The sequence below is a fragment of the Purpureocillium lilacinum genome, assembly GCF_023168085.1.
Source record: "Purpureocillium lilacinum CBS 284.36 DNA, scaffold_5, whole genome shotgun sequence".
NCBI lineage: Eukaryota > Fungi > Ascomycota > Sordariomycetes > Hypocreales > Ophiocordycipitaceae > Purpureocillium > Purpureocillium lilacinum.
This window is the reverse complement of record NW_027072115.1, coordinates 3,365,632-3,384,185: the sequence shown is the minus strand read 5'-3', so window position 1 is coordinate 3,384,185 and position 18,554 is coordinate 3,365,632. Positions and strand designations below refer to the sequence as shown.

Sequence of the window (18,554 nt, the reverse complement as noted above, 5' to 3'; positions counted from 1 at the left end):
ACCCCCACCAGGACGCGCTGCCACACTAAAACACAGGAAGGGACTTGCCCAGCAACTGCGCCCATCACGTGGGTCTTATCGATAAAGCTTGCCCCCCGACCGATCCGCCTGCCTGCAGCCGGGCGACTCTTGCGTCACCGTTGCCAAAACCGTCTCCCGGCTTCATCCCACCTCACCCATGAACCTCCGGCAACTGCGTCAGCCCATTGCGCAACGCCAACCCCCCAACGCCTCGCCATGGATAACCCGAACCCGAATCCAAACGCCGGCGGCCGCGGCAGCGACCCGCAGCACACCATGAGTCGCGCCGAGTACTCGCGCAATGTGCGCGCCGCCATCGAAGAGAAGCGGCAGCAGGCGCTCCACAACCGGCAGCGCTTCGAACCCATTGTCCACGAGCAGCTACAGCGCCTGTTCAGCGACTACGAGCCGCCGCTGTACGCGCGCCTGCGCGGCTTCGGCCGCGACCAGACCCTCGCCCTCGCCGAGTCGACCGTATCGTCCCTTGCCGCCGCCAACAGCCGCGCCTTCAGCGACACGGAGACGCAGGCCCTCACCGAGCACTTTGTCGACAGCATCCACACCATGCTCATCTGGAAGTGGGCCATGACGGGCCTCGCTGCCTACATGACGTACCGCGGCCGCAACACCTGGCGCTTTCCCTTCCTGAGGCCCAAGATGGACGGCCGCATGAACCCCGTCACCGGCGGTCCCCACGTCAAGGTCATGTGGCATTCGGCGCGCTTCGTCGCCTACTACGGCGTCATATGGCTCCTCGGCGAGCCCATCTTCCAGGGCGCCAACTTTATGCGCTATCGCGCCGCCATGGAGCAGGATCCGCGCCTGGCATCGATGCTGCGGGACGGCAAGGCGCGCGCGCAGGAGATCTACGACCAAGGCTCGCACGGCCAGGTGGCAACCCCGGGCGACCGATACGGCAGCTCTGGCGATCAGTATGGCAACAGCGGCGACCAGTACGGCGGCTCAGGCGAACAATACGGCGACCAGTGGAGGTCCGAGTCGCAGCCGCAGCGTCCGGCGGGAAGCATACCGGCCCAAGCACAATCCGCATGGACACAGTATCGCTCGCCGGAGTCGCAACAGTCGCAACAGTCATCCCCGCAGCAAGACTCCTGGGACTCCTTCTCCGATGTCGATGACGCCTCTCCCGTGGCTCCCTCCACCCAGGGCCAGCAGGACGCCTCGGCCCGATACGGCGGCGGCTCGGCATGGGACCGCGTCCGGCAGCAGGCCCAGTACCAGCCGAGGCGCGGCTCTCAGCAGCAGCAGCAGCAACCCCAGCAGTCGTGGCAGGCGCCGCAGGCCACCGGCGGCTGGGCCAGCGAAGATGACGCCAGCCCGCAACGCGGCCCCAGAGACAGCTACTCCTTTTCTAATGCCGACGAGGAACGGGCCGTGGCCAAGGGCCAGGCGCAGAGGGAGTTTGACCAACTGCTCGAGCGGGAACGGCGTGGGACGGACCAGGAGCAAGGGTCCTCGTGGGGAAGAAGGAGATAAAGCGTGTTATTATAAGATAGGCTAGTCCATGTACAATACTATGCATCACGGCTCAAAAGCAGTATCGGGCAATGGAGACAAGCCGATGCGGTCCAATTGGATCTATTTCAAGTCGGCCAAACACAGTACTCAAGACGCAGAACCAACACCCACGCGATCCCTCCGCTACGGCTTCACGTCATCGTGTACCTCGACCGGCTCAACCTCATTACCGCCGTCTTCCTCCTTGACCGTTGCTTCCAAAATGCTCTCGCCCGCCATGTTGGCCGCCAAGGTCTCCTCCTTGAGCGGCCCATCCGGGTTTGCAGTCTCGACAGGCTTCTTCGGCTCGGACTGCTTGAGTTCCGGCTCAGGCACATGCTCAGCCACCTTGGCCGTCTCTTCAGGCTCCTTTGGCTCCGCGGCAATGCTCACGGCCGGGGGCTCTTCGACCAGAGGGGCCTCAGGGAGCTCCTCAGGTACCGTCTTTTCCGGACTTGACACGAGGGACTCGACCTTTGGCACCCCGGGCTCGGCCTCCGCCTCGCCACCGATATCAATGTCGCCGCCCTCGGGGTCAATTGACCACGACACCTGCGGCAGCGAGAAGGATAATGTCGGCGCGGCTGCAGGAGGAGCTGCAGCGGGGCTCTTGGCTGGGGCTCTCCGCTGGGGACCGCGAGCACGACCCTTTCGCGCATCCGACAGGGGTGCCTTCTCCTTTTCCTCGACGGGTTCCTCCTCCTTCGCAACCTCTTCTTTCTTGTGCGCCTGCGGTCCGAGCTGGAGCCGCTTGTTCAGGTCGCTCATGAAGCCCGCCTGCAGCGCCGCAATCTTGCTGCCCGCGGGCCGGCTAGGCACCGGCGGTTTCGGCTTCGAGAAGGAGCCGTCCTTCGAATCTCCCGACGAGTTCTTAGTGGGCCGAGGAGGGATCTGAGGCTTCGGCTTGTCGGACACGGGCGGCCGCACCTTGGCGGAGTCGTCGCCGCTCCCCTGCCGAGCCTGCGGACGCTCGGGGATGCTAGGCGGCTCCGACGTCTGAGACGGCTTCTTCGCGGGCCGGGCAGGAATGTCCGGCTTCTTGTCCTCCGTCGGCGATCCGGAGATGGTCGCCTCGTAGCAGAGGCTCTCTGGTGCATCTTCCCACACATCGCGGCTGGGGAACCGCCGGGCAGAAGACGGCCGCTCGCGCTCGGTCCGCAGGTGCGGCTGGTGGCTGATCCACGTGGGTTTGTCCTCGGACAGAGGCAGGAAGTTGTTGACGCGCCCGCTGGCCTCCTTCTCGGCCAGCTGCTCCTGGTACTGGGCAAAGGCCTGCGCCGGGGTAATTGGGCGGTCCTCGTGGTAGGCCGAAGACCGTCTCCGGTTCTGGTCAGGCACATCGGGCGTCGACACGGTCGCCGTGTAGTGAACGCTGCTGGGGGCGTCTTCCCAAATATCCTTGCTGGGAAAGTGGTGGCGGCACTCGTTCTCGTCGGCAGGCTCGTGCTTGGGCTTCTCGGCCCGCTTGGTCTCCTTGCCCTCGTCGTTGAAGAGCGGCTCGTACTCCTCCACGTCCTCCAGCGTCGTCGCGCTATACTCGGGCTGAGAGATGGTGACGCGGATGCTGCTGGGGCGGCTCGTGGGGCGACTGGGCGCCTCCTCGTAGCTCTGCGAGCTGCGGCGGCGCTCGAGGTGAGGGCGCACAGCGGGGTGGTGGTGGTTGCGCTCCTTCTCCTTGAGCACCTCATCCTGGGCCAGGATGGGGGCGGTGTACTCTTCCTCCTCGCCGCCCTCAGCGTTGTCCTCGTCTCCGTACTGATAGAACTCGGGATGCCTAGCATCGTCCACGTGGATGGGCTTGTCGCCCGCCTCAGCATCAGACTTAGCCTTATCGGTGGCATCCTTGGCGATGATGGACGTGGGGCGCGAGGACATGCGCGTCGCGTACTCTTCACTAGCCTGGAAGGCGACCTCATCCGTGGGCGTGCCGCGCATATCGGCGATGCCTAATCCATGATTAGCAGATGGCCTTGAAAAACCATCATTATACCTACTTAAGGCAGCCTGGCGGTTGGCCGTGTCTCGCACGAGCTTGTTCAGATCGGAGCTGCTCATGGCATAGTCGTTTTGGCGATCGTGTAGCGGGGTGTGCTTTTCCCTCTCGAGAGCCTCCGGATGCTTCTGGTAGTAGGCCTTGTCGAGCTTGTCCTGGGGCGTCATTCCGTGGCCGTGAAGGCCGTAGCTCCCGGGTGGGAGACGGGTGGCACTGTGCTTGCGGCTGTGGTGCTTCTTGTTGCCGTTGCTCTCGGCGCCGGGGCCGGGAGAAGGGGCCTGGACGTCGCCCAGGTGAGGGTTCATGGGCACGCGCTGGCCGATCTCGGGGATGCCGTGCTCGTCTTCGGTCTGGTGGTCGCTGTAGGTGGACAGAGTGCTACTCGGGCGCTTCTTCTGGCTGAAGCTGTTGCGCGAGCCGGACCGTTCGCCGGCGTCGCTCGTGGGGCGACCGATGCCAAAGGACGCAGCCCTGTCCGAGTCGGTCCGGGTCACGGCCATAACCTGCTGCTTGGCGCTGACGGCAGGGAGCGAGGGCTTCGGGGCGTGGAGCTTGAGGTCCTCGCCGATGGTGCGCGTCTGCTCGGGGGACGTCGCGCGCTCGTGTTCCAGCTCATTGGCCACGGCGCTGTACTCGACGCCCTCCTCGCCGACCGAGGGCATCGGCACACTGCCGGAGCGCTCGATAGGGTCCTCGGCATGCTCCTTGTGGGCGTAGTGGGCGCTGAGGCGTGCGGCCTTGGGGTCCCGCGGGGCGATGCCGCTGTTCAGGGGCGAGGGCGCGAAGCGGTCGGGGTTGGGCGAGACGGAGCGGTCGAGTCGCTTGTTGACAGGGCGCGGAGGGATCTTGGGCATTGCCGGGGAGGCGTCCTTGTCCGTCGCCCTGGACGGACCGGGCGGCACGACTGGTGTTTGCTGCATGGCGGCTGCTGACATGCTCGATCGGTCTCGCTGGGTCGAATCGCTCGATTGTTGGGGAAAGGGACGAGGGGATGAATTAAATCAATGCTGGATAGTGTTTATACAGAATAAAACTGACAAAGAGAGGGCGAATGTCAGCAATTGGCACGAAGCGAGGTCGGGCGGTGACTCGATTGCAGGCGCGGCGAGGGACGGTGACGCATGATAAGCGGCCCGTTCCACGACCACACAGGTTCAGCTCCTGAAACGCAGAGCCGGAGCCACAGCAGGGCATGGATGGCACCGTATTTATCTCTGCCGTTGACCGCAAGTCGCTCACCGAGCGAGATAAGCACGGTAAAGACAAGCGAGCCGAGAGCGCTGATAAGACTGCCGATTGCAGCCGTTGTTGGGTCGCCTGCTGGCAAGGGAGGCGGGCAGGGAGGGCACACACAACGGGCTCACTTACAAGACGGGAGGGCGTATGCGTTGCTGGCATGCGATACCTGGCGGGGAGAGCGCTACTGCCACAACATGAAGCTGGTTTTCGAGACTGCAATGCGTTCACGCAGGGCGAGCAAGACAACGTTCAGTGCGGGATTGTGGCCGTCGTGGCGTCGTGGCAGCAACGGCGTTCTTGTAAGAGAGCTGGCCAGGCCGGCTGTGTTGGGTCCGCATCGTCACTGGGCCCAGCGACCGCTCCACCCACTGTGCGCCGCACGCCCCGGCGCACCGTACCCTGGTGGACAAGTCATGGCCCCATCATGCGTGGCATGGCATGGGTGAGCCGGGCAAGCCACAGGGCCAGGTTCAGGCAAGTCAGGTCCCACAGGCACCCGGCAGCAGCCATCGCAGCCCTCCCCAACGGCCTCGCAGACTCGGACGGTTTCAGAGCCAAAAGCCTGCGGCGACCGCGGCCACGGCGAGCGTCGCGGGACACGCGGCCAGTCTACCTGACACTCCAAGGGAGCCATAGCTGCCATTGACAATGTCGCGAGCTGCGGCGGCTTGCTTGCTGTGCTATTCTGGGAGCCCTCCTCGCGCGCCTGGGCTGCCACCCACCCCCCGTCATGGATTCCAGGCGCCTCGGTCCCTGGCTCACAGTGCGTCTCCCCCGCAGTCCCCCCCACCAGCCCACTCCCAGCGCTGCCGTGGCTGCAAGCGGACGTCAACTGATCTTCAAAGTCTTCCGCCATCTGCACCTCATGTGACCAGCGCTGCATCGCTAGCCCGAGCGAGCTCAACGGAGCTCCAGAATCTCGAATTGAAGGGAATAATGTCCCGGACGGGCTCATTGCCGTGATGAGCGGCCGCGGCGACTTCAAAGGGGGCGAGATGAGCCATTTTCCGGAGCTCAACGGCGGCCGCCGCGCGACGCCGCGGTGCTGGATCGAAAAGCTTGACTGGTAGCCTGTTAACCCGCTACCGCCACCGCCATTGCGGGCCCCTGGCTGCGCGTGCCAATCGAGTGCAGGCTCAGCGCTCGTCCCGCCACTTGCAGGCGAGCAAATCGCGATTACGCCGCACCGTGCGAGCCCCTCGCTGGGGCCTCCTGGTGTAGCGGCCTAGCAGCCATCGAAGCTCGCGCCGCGAGTCGACGGCGCGAACCCAGCTTCGATCAGACGCATCCCCGATCACATCATGCATTGCAATACTAACGTTGTATCTCGCTTGGGCTGTGCTCTGACGCCTCCTGCCCGTGCTCGGACTGCTGCGGCGGATAAATCCCTCTGGGCCTGCCTGTCCGTCGACCTGCCAGCGCAGGTTTTCGCTTGCTTCTCGCCCGCGCGGAGGTGCTCTCCCGGGCGGCCTGCTTGCCTGCGTCTCGGCGGCTGCTCGTTGGTCCATGACGACATGTGACGATGCTGATGGAGCTTGGTGCACCATCGCCCAGGCACGCCCGCCTTGATCTGCAGTCGAGTGAACAGCTACCCGGCTGTTGATTTGTCGGCGGCGGATGCTAGTCGTCTACTGCCGTGCGTGACCATTGCGTCCTGTTTACCTCGATTGCCTGCGCTTCTGTGTAGCTGAGACTGCAGTACGCTCGACAACAGGCTCGAATCTTTCCCACGGCAACCATGGCCACGTACCCCGTCCGGTTTCCGCGAGATGCGCGGCGCAAGCGCTGCCAAGACGTCACATCCCGCACCGTCGAAGAGCTTGAAGCTTAACCTCGTCTATCATTCCTGAATCAAATAATTGGCAAGCTATGTGAGTTGCAGAAACAGGGGTGGTATCATCGCGACACCTCGTCACCCTTCAAGCCACCGGGCCATAACAGCTATTCCGCGGGCAAACCAGCCCGACGGCGACCGCGAAGTGCAGACATTTCTCGTTCCAGACGCCGAATCCCGTGCGGATATGTAGCCCACTACTCATCACCTCGTCCAGCCCAAACGGCAGATCGACTGCCTCGGTTCATACGCTCCTCCTCGGGCATTCTCGTTCTCGTCGCGTTCAACTTTTTGCACCGGCTGGCGGTGATGATGGCGGCAGCGCCGTATTACGGGACCGGCTGCCTGCCGCGTCGAAGCCGCGCTTAGACAATCATTTGCGCGACACCCTGGCCGCCGAGCGTCTTGCTGCCGACAAAGGCCTGGCCCTTGATGCCAGCCAGCAGGTAGCAGATGGCGGTGAGCGCGAGGAAGACACCCGCGGCGATGAGGGCGCTGCGGCCGAGGGCGATGCTGACGAACATGACGGCGCACATGATGCCGTAGGCGGCCGCGCGCATGTAGTTGGTCGAGATCTTGCGGACGAACTCGTCAAACTTGGCCGAGGTCGGGCAGATGCGGAGGAGCAGAGGCACTTCGATGAAGAGGATCAAGAAGGCGAATGCGCTGGCAGGGTCAGCGTCAAGACCATACGGCACAGTTCAGGGCACCCACATGGCAAAAGCGCAGAAGATGATGAGGCCGATGTGAAAGGTAAAGATGGTCGAGATGCCCGTTGCCAGGCAGATGATCATGGACAAGATGCCCAGCCTGCGATTGTCAGCCCCCGTAGTCATGCGAGAGGACTCGGCGATGATGGCAGATTGTCTGCATCGCCGAGGACATTATTCCGAGCCGCGCGGTCGAGCTCACCATTGTCCGTAGATGCCTGCGGAAGTCAGCACTACAGTCACAGCACACTTCTAGACGCCCGTAGACTCACTGAAGTTTCTCGTTTGGAACTCCTCTTTGAGCGTCATGTTGAGGGCTTTGTCGAGCTCGAGGAGCGACGGCTCAGCGTTGGGTTTGTGTTGTCGCGGCGGCGCTCAGCGCTCGGAGACGATGGCAGTCGCGGGCAGTCGTGCGACGGACACGGACGGCTCGCGGTATTCGTATGATCGGGAGAGTAACACGATGCGGAGCGGCGGTCGTGATGGTCGGGACGTCGGGGTGGCAGGGAGGATGGACGGGACGGGAATGTCAGCGGTCGTCGAAGTGATGCACGTAGCCTCTTTGTGGTGCAGTGGCCACCAGACACAAACAGTGGCGGGCAACCAGCGCAAGGCTCAGAGGGTCCAGTTGCTGAGCGTGGAGCCACAGGCAGGCGCAGCAGCGGCGACGTGCTTGGCGGGGCCAGGGGCGCCTCCTGGGCCGAGCACGAGGCTGGTGGGCACCCGGGCAAGCTGGGGCAGTGAGGTGAGGTGAGCGGGTGGCGCTAGCGGGTTGGAGAAGGTCGTCGCTGTGGGCGGCAAGCGGGCAGGGGTGAGACAATGACAGCAGGCGGGCTGGCGCGGCGCTCTAGCGGGTGGCGGGCAGGGTTCTCTTCGGGGGCTCAGGTCGCTGAGATGTTTCCAGGTTCAACAGTTCCACGTCGCTGGCCGGTTGACCGGGAGGCAGGACGGGGGGCTGGACAAGGCCCGGTTCAAATATGCGCTCCCTCGGGGCCGGGGCATCATCTCGTTATTATCTATCGCTGCTGCCTTCCAGTTCCCGCGTATGCACCAGATGGAGCACGTCTCCAGCCTCAATCACCAATGTCTGGTGACGTCTGCCGTGTCATGTCCAGTGCAGTGCACCTGTCCACGGGCGTTTGCTCTCTGGCGTGACGTAGCGGTGGTACGTGGCCCCTAAGCCATGCTCAGGCTCCAGCCTCTAGGCGCTGGCAGGTCGCAACTCCGTCGACCGCGACGACCCAGCATGCTGCCACTTTACGGATGCGAGAACTGCCGTCGTGTTCGGGTTCGCGGCTGCTCTTAGCGCGCGACAGCCAGCGGCTCTCTGGTCGTTGCTGTCGCGCAGCTCAGCTCCAGGGCGCCGCAGACCGAACTGCAGAATGCAGACCGCAGAGCGTAGACCGCCATGGCGCCAGGCTAGGGCCACCGGCCCGGCGGCTGTCGGCACGTGTCTGAGGCGCTGCATCGTGAAGAAAAGCCCGGGACCCTGGAGCCGAGTCGCCGACACATTTGCACATTGATCAGGGCCGGCGCAGACAGACGGACAGACAGCCCTTTTGCAGCGTCGACCGCGTTGGTCGGGTCGCCGGCTAGGTGCCGAGGCCGGAGCTGACGTTGAACCCCGTCCGGCAGCCCGTCGGCCTTTGTCGGCCGATGGCTGGGATTCTCCGGCGGGGGGGCACGCCACGGCTGCCGTTAACTTCCAGCTCCTCGCCCGGATCTGGAACGCCTCCTACCTCACGGCACCATCGTCGGCCCAGCCCTCCCTCGAGTCAACATCCGCATCACAACTCGAAATACCCGGACAGCGAGCAAGACACAGTCATTGCCTTGTGCCTGCGAACGCTACCTCCATCGACGCCGACAACGACGCCGCCGCCTGCCCCGCAGGCGACCCCGCGCTATCATGACCTTTACCGTCCTCACAGACGAGCAGGTTAACTCCGTCCTGGAGGGTCTCGACCTCAACGAGCTTGACGAATTCCGCCATGTCCTTGCCTCGGCGCTACATGAGTTCTCGACCAACACGCAGGCCGACAACGATGGCGTCTATCAGCAGCCGCACCGCGTCACAACGTATCACCCAGGCACCCGGGCTACGACGCTGTACATGCCGTCGTGCGGGCCCGAGGGCATGGGCTGCAAAGGTACGTCGGCAGAGTTCTTTCTCCTGCAATCATCCGTCGCTGACCGTGATGCGCAGTCGTGTCGCTGACTTCGTCGGCCGCCACTCGCGACCCCTCGGTCAAGCCCATCAGCCCGACGGGCGTCGTTAACCTCTTCTCACCCGATGGCAAGCCCCTCGGCCTCGTCCACGCCAGCACGCTCACGGCCTTTCGTACCGCGCTCAGCTCGGCCTGCCTCCTAAGTCGGCGCAACCACGTCAAGACCATCACCGTCTTCGGCAGCGGCAACCAGGCGTACTGGCACGTCCGCCTCGCCCTCATGATGCGCGGCAGCACCATCAAGCATGTTAACGTCATCAACCGCCGCTTCTCTGAGAGCGCCGCCGCCATTCTCAAGCGCTTCACCGTTATCCCTCAGGCCGTCAAGGAGCGCGAGGGTTGGTCCCACACCAAGTTTGGCATCCTGACACCAACCTTTCATGAGTACGAGCGCCTGCTCTGGGAGCAGGTCCGCAGCTCCGACGTCATCTACTGCTGCACGCCCTCGCGCGAGGACCTCTTTGACGCCTCCATACTGACGTCTCGTGAGGGCCGCATGAAGGGTCGCCTCATCGTTGCCGTCGGCAGCTACACCCCGGAGATGAGGGAGCTGCCCGAGGCGCTGCTCCTCCAGGCGACCAAGCACCACGACAAGAACGCGCGGCATTTCCACAAACACGCCGAAGAAGCGGGCGTCATTGTCGTCGACACGCTAGACGGCGTACTCAAGGAGGCCGGTGAGATTATGGCAGCCAAGATTGGGCCGCACCAACTGGTCGAGTACGTTCCCCCCTCACCCCTTCTCCCTTCTCCATTAGAGCCGTTCTGACACAAGTAGGCTCGGTGAGCTCGTGATGCTGCACCGCCTTGCCGTCGAAGAGTCCGGGTCCGACACGACGGGCTCGCAGACGCCCATCTCGGCTGATGCCGACTCCCTAGAAATAGGCGACAGGACACCGTCCATGTCCACCGTGTACAGCGACAAGTCGCGACGGGCTGAGAGCCCCTCGGGATCCCGGTCCCCAGGGCACTCGCGCAAGCCGAGCTTTCCCCTGCCCTTTAGATCGCACTCGGGCAGCTCGTCCGACACGACGGAGAAGAAGAAGGAAGACTCGCTGGCTCGCTGGCTGCGGGATGGGACGGTTGTGTACAAGAGCGTGGGACTGGGTCTCATGGACCTGGTGGTGGGCATGCACCTCGTTCAGGTTGCAAGCGAAAAGAAGGTCGGCACACAGATCGAGGGCTTCTAGTTACGGCGTCGATCTCGCAATATGTGGGACGGTAATTATTCAGTTGGTCGTAAGGTATCAATTCATGACCGGCCGGCGACATGGCCGGCATTATGCCACAAAGGAAAACATGTCTCTATCATACAGGGATATGCAGCATGATCTATCCACCACCATGAACACTCTCCTACTCTTTTACTCGGCCACCCAGACGGCGCTCATGCCCATGCCGGTGCCGACGCACATGGATGTGTTGCCGACCTTCTTGCCGGTGCGCTTCAGCTCGTAGAGCAGGGTGGAGACCTGGCGGGCACCAGTGCAGCCCAGGGGGTGGCCAAAGGCGATGGCGCCGCCCTTGGGGTTGATCTTCTCATGGGGGATGCCGAGCTCGTTGGCGGACCACAGGCACTGGCTGGCAAAGGCTTCGTTGATCTCGTAGATGTCGACATCATCGCGGGAGATGCCAGCGAGGTCGAGGGCCTTGGGGATGGCCTTCCAGGGGCCCTGGCCCATGAGGAGGGGCTTGACGCCGACGATGGAGGCGCAGACGTACTTGCCGATGATCTTCTGGCCGAGCTTCTCGGCGGTGTCGCGGCGCATCAGCAGGACGGCGGCGGCGCCGTCGGAGATCTGGCTGGCGTTACCAGCGTGGATGGAGCCGTCGGCGGCAAAGGCCGGGCGGATCTTGGCCAGGGACTCGACGGTGATGCCGTCACGGACGCCGTCGTCGCGGGCAACGGTGATGTCCTTGGTCTCGCCCGACTTGGGGTCCTCGAACTTGACCTTCAGGGGTGTGATCTCCTCGTCGAAGAGGCCGGCCTTCTGGGCCTTGACGGCCTTCTGGTAGGAGGCGGCGGCGAAGGCGTCCTGGTCGGCGCGGGAGATCTTGAGATCCTTGGCCATGTCCTCGGACAGGACGCCCATGGGCACCTTGCAGTTGGCGGCCTCGGGGTGGGACTCGAGCAGCTCGGAGAACTCGGTGACGGCGGCGGGGCCGTACTGGGTGGACATGCTCTCGACGCCAGCGCCGATGCCGACGTCGATCATGCCAGCGCGGATCTGGTTGGCGACATCGACGCAGGCCTGCAGGCCCGACGAGCACTGGCGGTTGAGAGTGCGGACGGCCGTCGTCTCGGGGAAGCCGGCGACGAGCGAGGCGCCGCGCGCCTCGGTGGCGCCGCCGCCGGGGGCCAGCACCGTACCGACGCAGATGTCCTCAACGAGCGCCGGGTTGATCTTGGAGCGGTCGATGACCGACTTGAGCACGCCGGCCAGGAGGTCCTGCGCCGCTGTGTCCTTGAAGCCACCCTTGCCGCCCTTGGTGAAGGCAGTGCGCGTGGCGGCCGTGACGACGATCTACAGCGGATACGAGGTCAGCGGAAGTGCACCCTTTGGCAGCCGTTACTTGTAAGACGAGGGACGTACATCGTCGGGGCGCTTCTCGAGGATCCGGTCGCGACCGCCGGCGGTCGGGTTGCCAGAGATCTGGCCGCCGATCTGGGAGATTCTGTCGAGGGCTTGAGACTGTCAGCTGGTGACGCTGCAAGGAGTGAGCTACCAGGCATTCTGCTACTCACCACCCATTGTGACTGAAGAGGACTGGATCGAGGGGGGATGACGGAGGGAGAGAGGTTTGGTATGGAGATGAAGCACGGGGGTTGGAGGGCCAGGACAAGTCCGTGGCGACGAGGATATATAGCTGCCACCCGCCCAGGGCCGGTAGACCTCGGCGAAAGCAGCGCCTCTGGCAGCGTTGCCAGCGACCCGCTGACATCAGCTGCGATGGTCGACCGAGGCACATGAAGCGCCTGGGCTTTAGCCCCGACCGTCCGTCCTCTAGCGTCCGCGCCGCCCCTCCAGTCCCCATGCGTCGCCCCTCTGCGCTTTCACATGCCAGGTCTGCGCGGTGAGCGGCGCCCCGGACTTTTTTTTTTGGCCTGGGCGGGCTGCTGGCTGCTGTGCATGAGCGACCGCCCCGGCATTGTCATACTGGTGGCGCCGAATCACGAGGGGCCCCGGGGGGTGGAATGTGCCGAAGCCCCCCCAGCCTGGGGTCGTGATTATTCTCGACGCTTGTGCGAATCCCGTGCGTGCCTGCTCTTGTGCTGCTTGCTGTGTGGGCTTCCACTGCCTGCACGTGCTGCCCAGCGCTGGTGTCTGTTTAAACTCTCTTCACCCCTACGAGTCAACGACTGTGTGAGTGCGGATCTCACCGGCCTGGCTTGCCCGGCATGGTTATGCCGACCGGGGGCGGAGAGAGGCCAACGGTCCTCAACACCCCGGACTTCCACCGAAGCGGAAGGTGAGCCGGCGGCCGGACCCGTCACCTGAGCGTACGACATCACCGCGGCGTCGCGACGGCGCTGGCAGTTTGTACAGAATGCATTAATCTCGGACTCGGTTGACTGACTAACACCGCCTCTGCTCCCAACTCCTTCATCACGGCTACCCGTTGATCGCCCGGGCACAAGACACACCTAGCGCCCGGCTCGAGCCACAACCTGCACTCATCTGCATCCAGCTCATTCCACTCATCACATCGTCCACCCGTCATGTCAGCCTTAAGCCTTGCTCTCCTTGGCCTTGTCGTCGGGCGAGAAGCTCAGGCTCACGCTGTTGACGCAGTGCCGCTCGTCCGTCGGCGTAGGGAAGCCCTCGCCCTTGAACACATGGCCTAGGTGACCGCCGCAGTTGGAGCACACAATCTCAGTCCGCGTCATGCCAAACGCCTTGTCCTCGTGGCGCGTTACCGCCCCAGGGATGCTGTCAAAGTAGGCCGGCCAGCCGCAGCCCGACTTGAACTTTTGCTTGGCCTTGTACAGCGGCGCGTGGCACGCCGCGCACGTGTAGACGCCCTCCTCCGGGTAGTGCTTGTCGAACTTGCCTGACCCGGGCGGCTCGGTGCCTTTTTCACGGAGGATGCGGAATTGCTCTGCGCTTGTGAGCCTGGGTTGCCAACTTGCCGCCTCGTGCCGGCACCCCGTAACGCGGTCGGCCGCTTTGGACACACGTACCTTTGTTGAGCACCGCCCGCCACTCGTCGTCGGAGCGCTGGTCGGGGTAAGACATCTTGGACGAGCTCGAAGACGAGGATCCGAAAAGTGCGCCTAGGAAGGGGATGCCGGACATGGACCTCAAGGGCACGGGGCGCAGTTGGGCAAGATGGGCCTGGATCTGATGCGGGGTCCGGAGGCGGGTGAAGTTGGAAAAGGTGAACAGGACCTTGGACAGCAGCGGAGAAAATCGCATGGAGGGTTTCACAGCTTCCTGAGCGAGAAGCCTGGCTTGATATAAAGGTGCGCAGTCGTGCGTTGCAGCGGCTTAAGTGAAGCTCAGGGTCCTGCTGGTGACAAATCCGGGCGGGCAAGCAAGTTTGGAATCTGTTGCATCATTCATTTCGGAGGGGTCCTTTTTAGCGGACCGCTGCCGCCGGCATGGGGGCGCGTGGCGGCCGACTGGAATGCGCGCGGTGGCAGCGTCAAACTCTCGGCAGAATTCAATCGCAAACGTCCTCTGGCGGCGAGGTGATGCCTGGAGAGGCGATATTGCAGCCTGCAGGCGGCACGGCAGAATTAAACGGTGTAAATGCTGGAGCCTGACGTGAGCGCGAGCAGTGACATACCTGCGCGCAGTGAGCAGGCCCGCGCCACAGCAGTCCAGCGTCTGAGCCGCACGCGCCACACCTGCTGCGACATTCATGTTGGTGCCTGAGGCTTAGGCTCCCACTGCCCGCCAGGGGCTGGTGGCTGTGCGCGGTAGCCTGTGGTGCATTTACCCCCAAATAAGACGGCGCCGTGGTGAATGGGGGATGCCGCCACCACAGACCGACTCGACACGACACACGATCCCATTCATCTCTCCCCCATCCCCCCGGTTCGGCCCCGCGACGCCTGTTCTCGACGCAGCGCTCAGCATCTCGCGAACTCCCCGCTGGCAGCCCTCGAATCCGCCGCGGCAAAGACGCCCATCATGTCCCGACGCGCCCCGAACCCCGCCGCCGAGCGGGCGGCGCAGAACCAGGCCACCATCAAGAGCCTCCTGAAGCTCGAGCCCAACAAGGTCTGCGCCGATTGCAAGAGGAACAAGCGTGCGTTGTCCCTCCCACGCCACCGTCGCATTGAATGATGGACTGCTGACGTCTCGCCGCGCAGACCCCCGATGGGCCAGCTGGAATCTCGGCGTCTTCGTCTGCATCCGCTGCTCGGGCATCCACCGCGGCATGGGCACCCACATCAGCCGCGTCAAGTCCGTCGACCTCGACTCGTGGACCGATGAGCAGCTCCAGAGCATCCTCAGCTGGGGCAACGCCCGCGCCAACAAGTATTGGGAAGCCAAGCTGGCTGCCGGTCACGCCCCCTCCGAAGCCAAGATCGAGAACTTTATCCGCACAAAGTACGAGCTCAAGCGATGGGTCATGGACGGGCCCATGCCCGACCCCGCAACCCTCGACGTCGACGGCGACGACGACGTGCCCCTCAGCCTCGTCAAGGAGAAGCAGGCCATAGAGAGGAAAGAGTCGATCCGCAAGTCGTCCATCGGCCAGTCGCAGGCCCCGCGGCGCGCCGCCCCCGAGGCCGACCTGATCGGCGGCGACGACCCTATCCCGGCCAGGGCAAGCACTGTCAGCCCCGCCGCCAACAGGGTCGCGCCCAAGGCCGAGCCTGCCGCGCCCAAGGCGACAAACACCAAGGACTCGCTGCTGGGCCTCGACTTTCTCGGCGGCTCGACGGCCCCGCCCCGACCATCCAGCACGCCCGGCGTCACCTCGCCCGGCGGACAGTCGCGGCCAGACCTGAAGCAGTCCATTCTGTCGCTCTATGCCACCGCGCCGAAGCCCCAGCCTCAGCATCAACCACAGCACCATCACCACGCCTCGCAACAACAGCACGGCCAGTTCGGCGGCATGCCGTCCCCGCCCATGGCCCAACAGGTCGGCTTCAACGATGCCTTTAGCAGCCTGAGCATCGGTAACAACGCGCCCCGGGCCCCTGCTGCTGACCCCTTTGCCGGATTGGGAGGCGGCTCGAGCGGGCGATCCAACTCGCAGACGTCCAGCTCGAACGCTTTCGGCGGCTTGAGCGGAGGAAGCTTCTTCGACGCCAAGCCGTCGGGACCCGTGGCCCCCCTACACCAACAGAGGCCCTCTAACTCGGGGTTCGGCGGGCTCGGCTCGTTTTCATCTCCTCCAGCTCAGCCCGCCGCTCCGAAGCCCGCCCAGTCCTCGGCCATGGGTGACCTCTTTGACCTGTCATCACCGGTGAGCCAGACCACGACATCCCCGCCGCCCCAGACCACGGCTCCCGCATCCACCAGCTCCGTCTTCAATCTCTCATCCCCTCAAAACAAGCCCGCCACGTCTCCCCCGGCGGCTGCAACGTCTGCGAGCGCATTCGGTGGTATGGGCATGGCGGATCCGTGGGGCGGCAACGAGTGGGCCACGCCGGCTCCGGCCCCGGCCCCGGCCCCGGCGGCACCCGCAAAGGCTAGCCCGGAGCTGACCAAGACGACGTCAAGCAGCCTGGGCTGGGGAAGCGGTGGCGCCTTTGCCAGCACGCCCATCGTGCCAGGGTCCGGCGGCGGCTTCAACCCTGCGCCTAAGGTGGCGGCCGACGAGGAGTTTGGCGGCTGGGCGAGCAGTGCAGCGCCCGCCAACACCAACGCAGCGGCGCCCAAGCAGTCAGGGTTCGGCGGGGACGAGGACCTCTTCTCCAACGTCTGGCAGTAGGAGCCAAGAATGATGATAATCACGGGGGCGGCATGCTATGGGCGTTTTGCATGTTTGGAGTCTAGACAGCAACGTAGGGTAGAATCGTTCCGTCAAAAGATGCTGGTTTCATCTGGCATGAAGCAGTGTGCCGAGTGCGAACGTGAAAGAGCCTTGTTAACGCCAAAACTATGCCGAGGGTATGTACGCCGCGCCACCCGTCAAACACCATGTATCTGTCCCCGTGCCCCCCTGGTATGATATGTATGGTACACCATCGCCACGGGCATCCGCGACCCATGCCGCGCTCCTTTGTCGCCGCTTCGCTGTATCCAATTCCAAGTACCGCCCAAGATATGATATCTGTATCCGGTCCTTTCGATGGCAACTCGACTCAAAAGAAGAGCTTCAGCCCGTAGTACAGCACGATGAAGACGGCGATGATGATGCCGGCGAGCTTCAGGATGGCAACCTTGTTGCCCGAGGCGGCCATGCGGGTGAGCCTGCTGGCGGAGCCCTTCATCTGCGAGGTCATGGACGAGAAGGTCTCGGACTGGGTGAGCCGTTAGCGACGTTCCTGCGTGTTCATCCGTGGCGTCGTCCCTTGGGTGCAGGACATGTAGACGAGGATGGGCAGACGTGGGAATGGGGTGGAGGGGAAGAAGGAGGAGGAGGAACGCACCGTGTTGTCAATGACGTCCTGGGCGCGCGCATTGTCGTAGATGTCGATGGTGACGCCGCGCAGCGCGGAGACCTTGGCCGAGAGCTCGTCCAGGCGGGCGTTGTTCTGGCGCTCGCGCTCGTACGCTTCCGACATGGCGGCTGGTAAGCAGGCGGGCAGGCGGCGTCGTCTCTGTCGGTGTCGTCGGCGACGGTTGAGCCGCGGGATGCGATACTCTTGGCAGCGCCCCGGGGGGATGGGTGGTCGGCCCAGGGGGCAGTTGCGAGTGCTAGGGGGTCGATTGTCGTCGGCGGCTCAACTCCGGGGTAGAGTGCGCGCGGAGAGTGGTGGCGTGTGAGCTTGAGCCGTGGCGGGATGCGCGACGCTGGGTGTCGATGTGAAGGCGGTTCAGGGGCGCTGGTGGTGGTGACGGTGGTGCGCAGTCGTCGTGGTCGTCGTCTTTGCTTTCGGCGGCGGCGGCGGCGAAACTTGGGGGACGGAGCCCCGTGCGAGACGATGCCCAGGTCGATTGGTGGGGGCCGCTGGTACTGTCTCAGCGCCGAATCGGGAACACCCATCACTGTGGTGGGCGCGCGCAACCCAGGCTTGCCAGGTGCCGTGGCGGACGCACGGTCCTGGAAGTTCGATGGAGGCGGAGCACCGCCACACGAGCCACGCGGCCGGGCACCCTCCTCGCCTGCTTCGGCATACAGGTGGCCAGACCTGTATTCGACGCGGAGGCGCTTATTGCGTGTCGTCGTCAGTCGGTCGATCTTGGGCAGTGGGTTGGACGGAAGGCCATCAATGCAACGGTTTGTAGAGAGGTGTACAGAGTCACCGGCGCCCGTGCAATGAATGTCTTCATGGCTTCGAGTCGGACGGCCTCGCACGATGTCAAATCAGGCAGTGCTCGCTTCCATGGAGGTTCTTGTCAGCAGAGGTCGGACCGAGCAGCTGCACGGCACAGCACTGTTCGCAAGAACGGCAGCTTGTTCAGTGGGACGTCACCGAAACATGCCTCCGCCAAGGCCCGCCGGAGCCCAAAGCTACAGCGGGTCCAGCGCACCCAGCGCTTTAGCAGCTGCTGCCCTGCCCGGAGGCCTGGAGAGTCGCCCGCCACTGTGATGGACCCCGTCAAGCCGTTCCAGGCGGAGCAAGCGCCCGTCCGTCCATCCATGTCATCCCTCCCTCCGGTGGACTTTGTCTTCCATGACCCCCCCGCCACCCCGCGCTGACATCCAATCCACCGCATCCCATCGGCGGCGCCATCCACCTCACGTCCTCCTCCCTTTGGGCCGTTGACACTTGTGCCCCGGCCAATGCCACCGCCGTCCGCCCCGTAGCGCATCGTCAACCGCGTCGTCACTCGCTGCCTCCTCTTCCTCCCTCTTCCGGTCTTGCTTCTCCTCCTTCTTCCCCCCTCACCTTCCGCAGCGCATCAAGAGCAGGTCTCGCTTCGCGCATCTGCCCTCCGCCC

General features: G+C 64.1%; 8 protein-coding genes across 8 annotated transcripts; 3 read left to right on the top strand and 5 right to left on the bottom strand.

Annotated features, from left to right (window-relative positions):
- Positions 1-237: 237 nt before the first annotated feature.
- Positions 238-1,518, top strand: PLICBS_007620 (uncharacterized protein; the record flags this gene model as incomplete). Its single annotated transcript, XM_018321075.2, has 1 exon — positions 238-1,518. One exon carries the CDS (start codon positions 238-240, stop codon positions 1,516-1,518), a length of 1,281 nt encoding a protein of 426 aa, XP_018180972.2.
- Positions 1,519-1,683: 165 nt separating this feature from the next.
- Positions 1,684-4,452, bottom strand: PLICBS_007619 (uncharacterized protein; the record flags this gene model as incomplete). The annotated part of the gene is made up of 2 exons (XM_018321074.2): positions 1,684-3,485; positions 3,534-4,452. 2 exons carry the CDS (start codon positions 4,450-4,452, stop codon positions 1,684-1,686), a joined length of 2,721 nt encoding a protein of 906 aa, XP_018180971.2.
- A 2,518-nt stretch (positions 4,453-6,970) lies between these two features.
- PLICBS_007618 (Golgi apparatus membrane protein tvp18) lies at positions 6,971-7,624 on the bottom strand (the record flags this gene model as incomplete). Its single annotated transcript, XM_018321073.1, has 4 exons — positions 6,971-7,271; positions 7,320-7,415; positions 7,518-7,533; positions 7,588-7,624. 4 exons carry the CDS (start codon positions 7,622-7,624, stop codon positions 6,971-6,973), a joined length of 450 nt encoding a protein of 149 aa, XP_018180970.1.
- Positions 7,625-9,224: 1,600 nt separating this feature from the next.
- Positions 9,225-10,733, top strand: PLICBS_007617 (uncharacterized protein; the record flags this gene model as incomplete). Its single annotated transcript, XM_018321072.2, has 3 exons — positions 9,225-9,465; positions 9,522-10,263; positions 10,322-10,733. The coding sequence occupies 3 exons, from the start codon at positions 9,225-9,227 to the stop codon at positions 10,731-10,733; spliced, it is 1,395 nt and encodes a 464-aa protein (XP_018180969.1).
- Positions 10,734-10,907: 174 nt separating this feature from the next.
- PLICBS_007616 (3-ketoacyl-CoA thiolase with broad chain length specificity) lies at positions 10,908-12,296 on the bottom strand (the record flags this gene model as incomplete). The annotated part of the gene is made up of 3 exons (XM_018321071.2): positions 10,908-12,068; positions 12,138-12,229; positions 12,290-12,296. 3 exons carry the CDS (start codon positions 12,294-12,296, stop codon positions 10,908-10,910), a joined length of 1,260 nt encoding a protein of 419 aa, XP_018180968.1.
- A 977-nt stretch (positions 12,297-13,273) lies between these two features.
- Positions 13,274-13,961, bottom strand: PLICBS_007615 (uncharacterized protein; the record flags this gene model as incomplete). The annotated part of the gene is made up of 2 exons (XM_018321070.2): positions 13,274-13,644; positions 13,727-13,961. The coding sequence occupies 2 exons, from the start codon at positions 13,959-13,961 to the stop codon at positions 13,274-13,276; spliced, it is 606 nt and encodes a 201-aa protein (XP_018180967.1).
- Positions 13,962-14,681: 720 nt separating this feature from the next.
- PLICBS_007614 (uncharacterized protein) lies at positions 14,682-16,437 on the top strand (the record flags this gene model as incomplete). The annotated part of the gene is made up of 2 exons (XM_018321069.2): positions 14,682-14,799; positions 14,864-16,437. 2 exons carry the CDS (start codon positions 14,682-14,684, stop codon positions 16,435-16,437), a joined length of 1,692 nt encoding a protein of 563 aa, XP_018180966.2.
- A 373-nt stretch (positions 16,438-16,810) lies between these two features.
- On the bottom strand, positions 16,811-17,233 carry PLICBS_007613 (uncharacterized protein; the record flags this gene model as incomplete). The annotated part of the gene is made up of 2 exons (XM_018321068.1): positions 16,811-16,969; positions 17,099-17,233. 2 exons carry the CDS (start codon positions 17,231-17,233, stop codon positions 16,811-16,813), a joined length of 294 nt encoding a protein of 97 aa, XP_018180965.1.
- Positions 17,234-18,554: the final 1,321 nt, after the last annotated feature.